The sequence below is a fragment of the Lolium perenne genome, chromosome 4, assembly GCF_019359855.2.
Source record: "Lolium perenne isolate Kyuss_39 chromosome 4, Kyuss_2.0, whole genome shotgun sequence".
NCBI classification, from domain to species: domain Eukaryota; kingdom Viridiplantae; phylum Streptophyta; class Magnoliopsida; order Poales; family Poaceae; genus Lolium; species Lolium perenne.
This window is the reverse complement of record NC_067247.2, coordinates 345,618,257-345,629,684: the sequence shown is the minus strand read 5'-3', so window position 1 is coordinate 345,629,684 and position 11,428 is coordinate 345,618,257. Positions and strand designations below refer to the sequence as shown.

The 11,428-nt window shown below is 46.0% G+C and overlaps 2 protein-coding genes across 2 annotated transcripts; one reads left to right on the top strand and one right to left on the bottom strand.

Moving 5' to 3' along the window:
* LOC127297071 (NADH dehydrogenase [ubiquinone] 1 alpha subcomplex subunit 13-B) lies at positions 1 to 5,463 on the bottom strand. Its single transcript, XM_051327324.2, has 3 exons — positions 5,073 to 5,463; positions 540 to 611; positions 1 to 456 (listed from the first exon to the last, which is right to left on the bottom strand). The coding sequence occupies exons 1-3, from the start codon at positions 5,285 to 5,287 to the stop codon at positions 312 to 314; spliced, it is 432 nt and encodes a 143-aa protein (XP_051183284.1). The 5' UTR covers positions 5,288 to 5,463; the 3' UTR covers positions 1 to 311.
* Positions 5,464 to 8,011: 2,548 nt separating this feature from the next.
* On the top strand, positions 8,012 to 10,263 carry LOC127297072 (uncharacterized). The gene is made up of 2 exons (XM_051327326.1): positions 8,012 to 9,202; positions 9,675 to 10,263. Exons 1-2 carry the CDS (start codon positions 8,012 to 8,014, stop codon positions 9,987 to 9,989), a joined length of 1,506 nt encoding a protein of 501 aa, XP_051183286.1. The 3' UTR covers positions 9,990 to 10,263.
* Positions 10,264 to 11,428: the final 1,165 nt, after the last annotated feature.

Here is an 11,428-nt window from a genome sequence, read left to right as displayed (position 1 = left end):
TCAGATTAACGACACCAATTTTTCCTGGCATGTCGATATACCCATGTTTTCCGCAAATACAGAAACAAACATCAAGGGCAAAACAGTTATAGCCGTAAGATTACAAAAGCAGCATACTTAAAAAAAAAACAGATAATTCATATAGGACCAAAGTCGGCTTGGTATATCCAATTATTAGCCAGCCAAATTTTGTCAATATAAGAAATACAGGACAAGTGCTCAGGAATGGACTCCTCGTAGCAAATTTTGGGGTATCCAGGTCTAAAAGCCTTATTCATGCCTTCAAGACATGATGTTACCCACCATGTGCTTTACCAGACCTCGGGACGCAGCTCACCGGTTGCAGGAGGCATCCATTTCCCAGAATTGTACACACTTTCCCCAACTTTCCACCCAGGAACATTTTTCATGATCCTCGCTTCCTCTTCAAGATACTTCTTCCATTCCTTCACAAATCTACAACAGGGGTATCAAAGGCCTTATGCATTATGCATGATGATATAGGGTGAAAACCAACGACCTACAGTAACGAGTTTTACCTTTCATCCTCTTCAGCTTGGAGCATTGGCAGTATAGCACTACGTGCAGCGATTTTCTCTTCCTTCAGTGCACTGCATATACAGAATTCCACACCATTAAACTATAAGATAAGCATAACATGCACAGCATTCAGGACTTGTGAAGCTAAAGGATAGATATATAATATAACATGGATGTGACAATATAGAATAAGAACTGCAGAGCTATAAAGCATGAACAGAAAACAAGGACCGTGGGTGGTTTCAGTATAAAATGAAGTGGAAACAGCTAAAATTTGTATTGTGTTGATAAAATGATGCACAGGTCTATAAAAACAACAATTTAATGGCAAATACAGAACGAAGATCCATAGCAGGAAGGCACGTTAGGCACCACTTTTGTCTGTCAAAGTTTGTCCATCATGAAAAACTGAATGTTTAGATAGATTGGACGATTGTCATTAGACCACTGTATTAACCAAAAATCTATTTTCTCATCTGACCCTAGTAGTAGAAGTAATCGGATTATTGCCTGGACTACAACCGCCTAAAGTGCACCCTTAACTGACAATACCAGTACTTGACCCTTACCGTACCCACGCTGACCAAGGGTCAAGAGAGAGAGAGAGAGCAACAATGACATTGGTGAAGGCATAAGGTGAGCTTGGACCTGTACAGAGATACCCTGTGAGGTGTCCACACCATGAGGTTTCGAGGTGCAGTTACACGTCTTCAGAAAAGGGATCCCAGGGAGAGGGTTCCCTGAGTGGACTGATGGTCTGGTAGGGAGTAGTTTGATTATGCTGGGCGGAGGACTTCGAGAATTTTGTCAATGTCTGATCACCAGATAGTGAAGATGAAGGGCTCTGACATCTGGTTTACCAACTGACATGAGAGTCAGACCCATCCGGCCCGCTGCAACATGATGTGAAAACCACGAAAGGAAGGGGCAAAGGGGGTAAAGTGATTGTTTTGGGAGTTGAAGGCTGTATTTTAGGCAGTTATGGAATTTTAGGTCAGACTAGGACTTACTCAATAGTTCATCGGTGAGATATGGGTTACTCTTCTAAAATAGTTACCACTAAAGCCATCTCTGCTAAAATTTCAAACACATACATCTTACCTACAACACAGGTGACTTTAAAACTCTGTGCCAGGGTGCTGAAGGGGTGCTATTTCCCGGAAACCGATTTCCTTTCTGTACCTGGCGATCAATTCTGTTTGGTCGAGACCTACTCGTACAAGGGGTCGGATGGGTTGTTGGTAATGGGGAAAGGATCAGTATTTGGAATAATAGCTGGATCCCAGGATACCATTCTGGTACATTTACCACTTTACAGAATCTGCACAAGGGTATCGACAAAGTGAAGTTTCTGTTGAACAACAGTACAGATAAATCAAGTTACAGAATCTGCACGAGGGTGTCAAGAAGTGAAGTTTCTGTTGAACAACAGTGCAGATGAATGGGATATGGACAGAGTTCACGAGTACTTTCCAGAGCCCATGGCGAATTTGATCCAGCAGATTCCGATCAGCAACTTTGGACGCGAGGATTTCATCTCATGGCCACAAGCTAGACTGGGCATTTACACAGGACGATCTGCATATAATATGGCCATGACTGCGAAGCTCTTCTCAAAGCGGTGTGCAAAAGAACACAGCGATAGTTTTGATCTGGCTAGCAAAGAGAAGAGCTGGAAAGCGATTTGGGCGGTAAATTCACCCAATAAAGATAGTGCTGTGGCGAATGGCCCATGACTGCCTCCCAACTGGTTTTCAACTTCAGTATCGCAAAATACCTGCAGACGACCAGTGTATCTTTTGTGGGCGGTCGGAGAGAGTGGACCACTTCTTCTTGTTCTGCCCTTTTGCTCGAACAGTTTGGGATGCGGTGAAGGAACATGTTCAGGTCAAGCTCAATAGAAGCTTGTTTTCGGATATGAAACAGTGGGTATTTGAGTTCCTGGACAAAGCATCTCCTATAAAAGCAACGACAATGGTGGTCAGGTGTTGGCATCTGTGGGAAGCTTGAAACGATGCCAGGAACTGACATGACCGACTGCAACCAGCACGGGTAGCTAACAAGATCACGACCTATGTTGAACAATATTGTACAGTATTGCTTCAAGGCATCGTCGGCAAACAGGTGTGATTCCTCCTCACATCCACGATGGATTCCACCACTAGCCAGTCTGGTTTGTGTGAACGTTGACGCTGTTGTGTTCAAGCCGAGAATCAGATGGGTCTGGGAGTGGTGGTGCGAGACCACTTATGTGCCTTCAAATTTGCCTGCAGTGAAGGGATAGATGTCATCACCTTCCCTGAACTTGTAGAGGTTACGACTGTGAGGAGAGCTCTGGTGCTCGCAAGGGATCAGGGATTCAAACATATTGTCCTGGCATCATACCATCTCACCCTGATTCAGAAGATCTCAGCTCCGGCGAAGGATCGATCCATGCATGGTGGGCTGTGTGGTAGGTGACATAAAAAACCTAGCCTCGGAGTTTTCAATCTGTTCGTTCACGCATGTTGGATGGAAAGCGAATGTTGTGACGCATAATTTAGCTCATAGTAGTGAGCCTTCTATTTGTAATCTCTCTTTTGATGTTATCCTGGAGTGTATTCGGGAAGTACTTTGTACTGATGTTGAGCAATCAATAAAGCGCCGCAATTCTCCCAAAAATGGCAACTTCAAATATATCGCCAAGTGTGTGTATGTGTGTGGTGGAGCGCAGGGCAGGTTCATGAGGGGGACATGACAGACACAGTGTTTATAACAAAGGTGGATGGCCTCAGTGAGAGAGGGAGAAGGAGAGGGCTTGGCTATTGATGTACAATGGAAGTGGAAGAGTATTCTGGGTTTTTAGATTATATATCTAAAGGCCCAGTGAAAGACGGCTACTTCTTAATTTTTTAGAGAAAAAGGAGTAGCCTATGCCAATGACAGAGCCATAATTGCAACTACGATGATTTTGTGACTTGATGTATGCAGTATGCTACAACATTGACCATTATTCAGCTGTTCATGTGCCTATAATGTGCAAAGGATGTGAAGCAAGAAGTGCTGCTTTCAAATCACACAAATACACAATACGTCTGCGCAAATTGTTGTACATTTTCACTAGAACCCATCCATCATAATTTTGAAACAGGAGCCAACAATCATGCTCAAATTGGTTGCTGAGCTACAGATTTGGTGATAGAGAGGTAAGCATTGTGAACTTGAAGTTTTCCCAGTTTTAGCTAACTAGACGTTAATCACGTTACAGTAGGTTGAGTGACATAAACTTAGAGCAGTTGCAAAGGAATATAGTAGCATATTAATTGTAATGTAACACATCCATTTACATATGAACCTAAAAATGACTCTTGTGTGCTTTGAGACAAGATCCCAAGAGGCAAAATCAATCGAAGGCCACATAGTTTCTTCGGCATATGGATACATCTAAATGACATCATGAGCTTACAACTAACCTGCCCAACACCAAAAAACACCAGAGGCACATTGTTTTACGGAATGTTCACTCTGCGTTCCATCGACAAAATCTCTCAGAAATCCATCGAAGATTGTTAATCGTCAGCATGCCATTGGTTCGGCCAAATTTTACAGAAAATGATGTTTCAATACAATCAAACACCGAGTTCAAAATGGCAATCATGCGCTTTGAGATAAATAAATAAATAAAAATATTGAAGGCCACTTAGTTTCAGAAATGTCATTCTCACGTGCACGGGACATCCCATGCATGTGGTTGCCATCCGATTTGCTTTGTTTCCTGCTTTGGGATTCGTGATACAAATAACATTAAGCTTCATTATGTTTCGAAAATCTGAAACTTAATGATTTCCTACGAAACCTAATGTTTTCGTACACGGGACAATCGCCGCTCTCCACTTAGTTTCTTCAGCGTACAGAATACATCTAAATAAGGTCATCAGCCTACACGACTCAACACCAAATATCACCATGCAGGAACATTGTTTTACATAAAATTTAGTCTTTGCTCCATTGAGAAAATATCAAAGTGTTAAAATGCCGTGAAAGATTGTAAATCGACAACATTCCGATAGTTTGGCCAAATTTTACAGAAAATGGCATTCCATTACGATCAGCAATTCAAGGTGACATTCCTGCACTTTCAGACCGGAACAATAATCAATTGGAGACGACTTAGTTTTTTTTTTTTTTGCTTATGGAATGTATCTCCTGCTAACGCAAGTTCTTGCTATGGAATGTATCTCCTGCTAACGCAAGTTCTTGATAGATGCTGCTACTACTGCCATTGCTATATCGGTGTATCTTCGTTCACAAATGATATCTAATTATCAAACTAAATGATTTATTGAGATCAAACCAGCTGCATCAATTATCTAAACTAAAGCCAAAACGTGACCAATGCATAGGGACTACGGTAGGCAAGGCAAGCAGTCATGGAAGATAGTAGATATGTGACCAGTGGCCATTCGGATGGAACCGGTGACTGGCGGGCAACAGTAAAAGATACGACGAATTTTAGAACATACAGCAAATATATGGGCATGGCAGCAACTTACCGGCGGACCTTGTTCCCCTTCCCGACCTCGTACATGCCCCATGAGAAGGCGCCGAAGGTGGTGAGGAAGATGGCCCAGGCGCTGGGCCCCGTGGTGGGGATGCGGCGCGCGTAGCGCACGGGCGCGAACCCGCCCGGCGGCGGCCCGTCCTGCAGCAGCGGCATGTCCTTGACGCTGGCCATCCCGGGCTTGTTCCGCACCAACGCCTCCGTCATCTTGGCTCCGATCCGGTGACCTCGCCACCAGCGCGGGACGGAGCACCTGCGGATCTGGAGCTCCGGCGATCGGGGGTGCGGCTGTCGCTAGGGTTAGTACGGGGTGCGAATTGGGGGAGCTTGGTGGGAGGAATCGCCTCGTGCCTGTGACTGTGAGGGAGTGGGTGGGTAATGAGTAAATTCGCTGCTCCCCGGGGTCTTTTTTGCAAGACTTGTGCGTAGGAGGCCGCTTATGGGCTTTGGGTTACGTATGGCCCAGTTCCCTTTTGCTTATCGCTGAATCAATCCAGTATTGCGAATATGGTAATGGAAGCTGAATTTCAGGAAGGAAATTGATTGCCGATTGGTTTCTCCATGCATGGAAAGTACATTCCTTCAGTCGGAAGCTAAGATTTCCCCGACTGCACCATAAAACCCCGATCGACGCCTCTCCACCTACCCATGCGAGTTGCGACCAAGTCTCTATCCAACACGTACGTACGTTACCTAGGGTACAATCGTCTGAAGCAAGCAAGGATGGCCGGCAAAGGAAATGGCCAGCTCGGCTGCTTCCACCAGCAAGATAGCGCTGGCGGCAACGGCGGTTTCGGCAGGGGCGGCCTCCTCGTATTTGACGATATCGGCGGCCCAGGCTGCCCAGGGTGTAGCATCGGGAAACACCTGCACCGGCGGAACAAAAGCAGCATCTTCAGCAACATCTTTGGTGCATGTTTTACGCGCGCGGCACGCCGGGCGCCGGCCGATGCTCGCGAAGATGAGGCGGCCGGAGGCAACAGACGCAGCCGGTGGGGTAGGCGGTGCCGGATCCGGAGGTGGCTTGCACGCACTCGGAGTGCTGGAGGATCTAGCGGCGGTGCCGGCGCCGAAGCGAGTGGTGGCCTCGGAGGGAAGGGCACGCCCTCGTCGTAGTGGTAGACTGGTAGGATATGCTAGGCGTTTCCTCCGTGGCATGCATGGAGTATCACAAGTCTTTTCAGTTGTGAATTGTCCGTTTTGATTACCTGCGTTCTACATACTAGTACCAAAATATCGTTGCATTTTTCCTTCATCCGAAAAATATATAGATTCTGGGAACTATTATGTGCATTGACAGAATTATATGACACGCACGTAAGATGCATATGGTGACTAAAGTTGGGAACGGTCTGCTCCCACCTTTTATTTACAAAGCTAACTTATTACTAACATGCATGTTGCCAGTACATCCCGTATATAAACGTTTCGAAAATAAACAAACAAATGCAGCAGTAGGGTTGCCTATGATAGTACTACGGAGTACGGAGTTACATGATGGGGCGACATGGGCCCATTAGCGCCGCACGCTAATGGGGCGACATGGGCCGCTGCCCATTAGCATTATATAGCAAAGTTTCCGTGCGGTTATTTTTTTGTTTTTCTTCGGTTTTCCCTAATTCGGTCGGTTTTTGTCTATTTTTTCTTTTCTGAATTGTTTTTTCTTTAAACTTTTTAAAATATGAATAAAAAAAATTGAGCAAAATTTATTTAACAAAATAAATTATGAACAAAAAAAATTAGGCAAAATCTATACCTAATAATAAAGAAAATAAGGCTTCTTATTCAACCGTCTTCTGTTGCCCCTGATTTTCAATCAAAATTACATGGCCTTCCACTGCCGAGTTATCCCGAAGCCTTACCGGTTGGACGTTTACTCCCCAAGCGAACAAATTCTCTTCTTTTTTCTCGGCCTGGTCAATCCCTCAACCCGCACAGTTGACCAGATCAGAGCTGGCCCGCCCCTCCGGCAGCGCGCCGCCATTTCGGACTTCGCGGACCTCCTCCTGCGAGGGGAACGGAATGGTCGTTTCCCTAAACGCCTGCCCCGTCCTTGCTGCCCTACGCGGATGATCCCCATCCTGTTTCCTCCTAATTTGGTAGCCGCCGCTGGCTTCAACTTGCTCCCCTCCGTTCCGCCGCCGTTGACAACTTGCGCCGCAAGCAGTCTTCATGCCACCTTTCTTTGGTCCAGTCGTCGGGCTTCGTCTTCGCCGCCGGCGCCTTCCACGGCTTCGTGAAGGGCGCATTCGTCCCCTTCGTCACTGCCTCCTTGCCCGGTGGCTTGGTGGCCGATTTCTTGGCCACTTTTTTGAGGCTTGTTGGCGCCATGGCTGGGAGAGAGTACCGGCGGTGAGAGGGAGAGAGTAACGGCGGTGGGAGGAGGTGAAATCTTTTGATAGTGTAGAGAAATGTGCGGCTGGCGGCGAGAAGTGGCGGGAGACTGGTTAAATTTCAATGGGTCAATGACGCATCGGACCGGGCACTCGCCGCCTCGCTTCTTGCTCTGTCCGGCGCGTTCGAAGCGTCCCATTGGAGCGTGACGGGCGGCTCGGGATGCCTAACAGCGTATTGGGCGGAAGCGGCGTTTGAAACACGCATCTGGAACCAAAAATATGTCCGGCGAGCTCAAATGTATTTGAGGACGTTTGGGGGAAGTGAATTGAGGTGCTCTGGCCTCTGGGTCTAGCTTATCTGATCACAACTCGTTTTGTGTACTTGAAAATTTTGGTACTCCCTCCGGTTCATATTAATTGACTCTAATATGGATGTATCTAGGCACATTTTAGTTCTAGATACATTCATATTATTCATATTAATAATATTATTCATATTAATATGAATCGGAGTAGGAAACGGAGCCTCATTTTGTCAGCAACCATTGTCGGGGAATTTTATTTTTTACCCCTCTTTACTTGGAAACCTACCACCATGCCCTCCCTGTCCCAGCCCCCAACGTCAACGCCGGCGCCGCCGGCCGCTCCCACCGACATAACCAGTCTCGGCGACGACCTCCTCCGGGAGATCTTCCTCCGCCTGCCGTCCCTCCCAAGCCTCGTCCGCGCCGCCTTCGCCTGCCGCGCCTTCCGCCGCGCCGCCCGCTCCTCCCCCGCCTTCCGCCGCAGCTTCCGCGCGCTCCATGCGCCGCCCCTCCTCGCCTTCTTCCTCGAATCCACCTTTGAAGTGGTTCCGATCTTCCCCTGCCCCTGGCGCCGCTGCGACCCGGACCTCGGCGCCGCTGATTTCTTCGGCATCCGCGGCTCACGCCACGACGACGCCCGCGCCACCGGGTGGGAGATCCTTCCTACCTACGACGGCTACCTCCCCCTAAAAAAGGTGAGCCGGAGCACTAATTGGGTAGTCTCCTACAGACCGCTAACGCAGGCTCTCGATCTCTTCCTCTATAAGCCAGGGAACAGCATTGACCTCGAGTTCTACACGCTCTCCTCAGAAGATGGCCAAGGGCCATCCCGTGTGGTCTGTGTCCGTCACCACTTCAATCGGAGGGCGCAGGTCGCCGTCTTCTCATCCAATACCATGGAGTGGCAAATTTTCCCCAAGAACACACTGCTGCTGCGTGAAGGGGCCAGTTCCGGCACGGTGATGCGCGGGCTCATCTGGTGGCCAAACTGGATGCATCAAAAAATTGTGGTGCTCGACACCTCGACCTTTCAGTTCTCCCTAATCGATGTGCCCACGCCTTTGATGACGCAGTCGGATGAATCGTCGTACAAGCTTGGTGAGACCAAGGATGAGAAGCTCTGCTTCGTAGATATAAAGGATGACACACTTTATGCTTATTTCCGGACAGCCGGCGATGGCGGTGTCGTCGAGAGGTGGATGTTGTACAAGGAGTTCCCGTTGCACACGATTGTTAAGAATGTCACTGGAGGCTCAATGGAGCAAGAGGGGTGTCCTGTCGATGTGGAGGTTGTGGCAGTCATCGATGGTTTTGTATACTTGACTATTTTCTACTGCAAGGACACACAACTTCGTGATTTGTGCCTATCCTTGTGTCTGGAAACATCGGAGATAAGCGAGCTCTTTAGTGATGCACGTGAGTATCATGAGGAGGTTCATCCCTATGTCATGGCATGGCCTCCCTCTTTGTTACAAAGCAAGGTGAGCCTGCACTTATGTGTCAAGTATTCTTCTGGCTACTTTTTTGTAGATTCTGTGCATATAATTTACTTGAGAGCATTGGATTGCTGTGTTGTTGTGAAAAGCTCAAAAACTTCTATCACATCCTGACATGCCTGATCTGCATAAATTGTAGTTCGTGAATTCAATTGCAGATTGCATATTCACACAAGGATGCAATATTTTAAATTTTACCTTGAGTTTTTGTGCTTCTTACATGATGGCACACAGAAAATAGTGCTGAGTTGCACATATTTTTATTTTAGATTTTTTTCTCACTAAAATCACTCTGCGCTTACTTTTTTGGTAGAACAATATCATATTTCACTTTACTTGCCTGTGTATAAGTTTAACCAAATTGGTGATGTAGGCCTGTATCATCGGAATATATAGCACAGTTTGTCTATACAGACACTACAATTCTTATATGCGCTGAAATCCACCTTTGTCACAGGAGGAATCAGAAACTGAATTCACTGGAGACAGTGCCGCACACAATGATCCTATGGGCACAGAAAAAGCTTCCTCTGTGCTTGTCGCTGCACTGCAGTCACTCAGCCAAGCTCTGGTAGGTGATGGTGGCAGCAACATAGAAATATTAACGGAGTTACATTCCTTCTTGCTTGACAGTAACAAAGAAACAGTGGCAGAGTTAAATGCCTTCTTGCGTCCTAACGGGGATGGCGAGGGCTCTCTAATGAGCACAATTACTAGTTTGGACGCAAAGTTGGTAACTGCAAGAGACCGTATCTTGAGGATAAGTGCATGATTCCATGATGGTGATTTGTGTCCTTGCTGCAGACAAAGATTCCAGAAAAGAAGTCATCATAAAAGGTAAGATCAATGACTCGATCGACAAGTGAGTGTGTTTTTACATATGGATTGCTAGTAGTCTATTATTTGCGTTGTTAGTGCCTAAGTAGAGAATTAACGCTATAGTTGGGACATGCTTGTTTGACCATTACTGAATGAATTTGCACTTGACTGCAATTACAAATTTAAAATTGCAACATATTCAACACAAGGAAAGTGTTGCTTTTGTATACGAGCTTTTGTATTTCATTTTTATTCTCTCTTTTTTTTTCCTGATGTTAGAGCTTGACATTTCCCTTTTAAGCTTGCAATTCCTAATTAAATTCCGATTTAATGTGTACGCAGTTAAATGGCCTTATTTTCCTTGTGTGCTACAGTCTCTCTTTGAGTTGATAATTTTAAAAGCTGTGAATATGCGCAGGTTGTCCTATTCAACTCAATTTTCCGTTGATGCTTGCGAAGTAGTTCCATATGCGAGTAATGCTCAGCGTGGCAAGATGTTCAGGAAAAACACGCCAAAATGGTCATAGCTTGGGAGTTAGGTGCCCGAGGCTATGCAAAATAGTCGCTGCACAACGATAGGCTCATTCGTGAAAATATTGCATACTCCTTGTTTACTTTCCCATTTTACTATGGAGTACTTCGTATTCATCCACATATGTAATTCCCATTTTACTATGCTGTATAAGTTAAGGCTCAAGATATGTGAGCTGACCTCCCAAATATGTAACAGTGCACCAAGGCCAGAAAAATACAGCCTTCATACAATTCCCCTTTTTAGATATTTTGTATATATTTTTCATGGTTTTAATGTTGGTGTACCGCAAAAGTACTCTGTGCATGTTGGTTTTCAAACTCTTTTTCTTCGTATATCCCTTCTAGTGTACATGCCTACATCATCTTTGAAGCTGAGCAGGTAGCTTTATCTCATGACATGGCACTGGTAGGTTGGCAGTCTTACAGCTTTCACATAGCTGAAGTACATCTTAAGAACATATGTGTCATATCTAATAGTATAATGTATCTATTTGAAGTTTGAACTTTCTCCGACTGAGAGAAATGACCCTGAAGCTAGTGAAGTATTCCAGAGCTTGGCGCAGTTTAAAGTCGGAGACGGAGGGAGCATTCTCTTTTGGAGAGACAGATGGATCAATGGTAGAAACGCGGAGAAAGTTGCGCCGGAGGTTGCGGCTTTAGTCCCAACTAGAAGGAAAAATGTGAGGAAGGTTAGAGATGCCTTACACGATGACGCTTGGCTCTCGGATGTTACGGGCGATTTGTCCATAGAGGGATGGATCCAGTGCACTCAGCTCTGGGAGGAATTGGAGAGAGTACCTCGTGAGGTCAACATGCTCGATCAGATCACATGGAAGGGATCGGCATCTAATCTATATA

Coding starts and splice junctions, on each gene's coding strand:
- LOC127297071 (XM_051327324.2), bottom strand. CDS start 5,287: ATGACGGAGGCGTTGGTGCGGAACAAGCCCGGGATGGCCAGCGTCAAG. Junction 612..5,072: donor AAGGGGAACAAGGTCCGCCG/GTAAGTTGCTGC, acceptor CTGTATATGCAG/TGCACTGAAGGAAGAGAAAA. Junction 457..539: donor CAAGCTGAAGAGGATGAAAG/GTAAAACTCGTT, acceptor CCCCTGTTGTAG/ATTTGTGAAGGAATGGAAGA.
- LOC127297072 (XM_051327326.1), top strand. CDS start 8,012: ATGCCCTCCCTGTCCCAGCCCCCAACGTCAACGCCGGCGCCGCCGGCC. Junction 9,203..9,674: donor CCTCTTTGTTACAAAGCAAG/GTGAGCCTGCAC, acceptor CCTTTGTCACAG/GAGGAATCAGAAACTGAATT.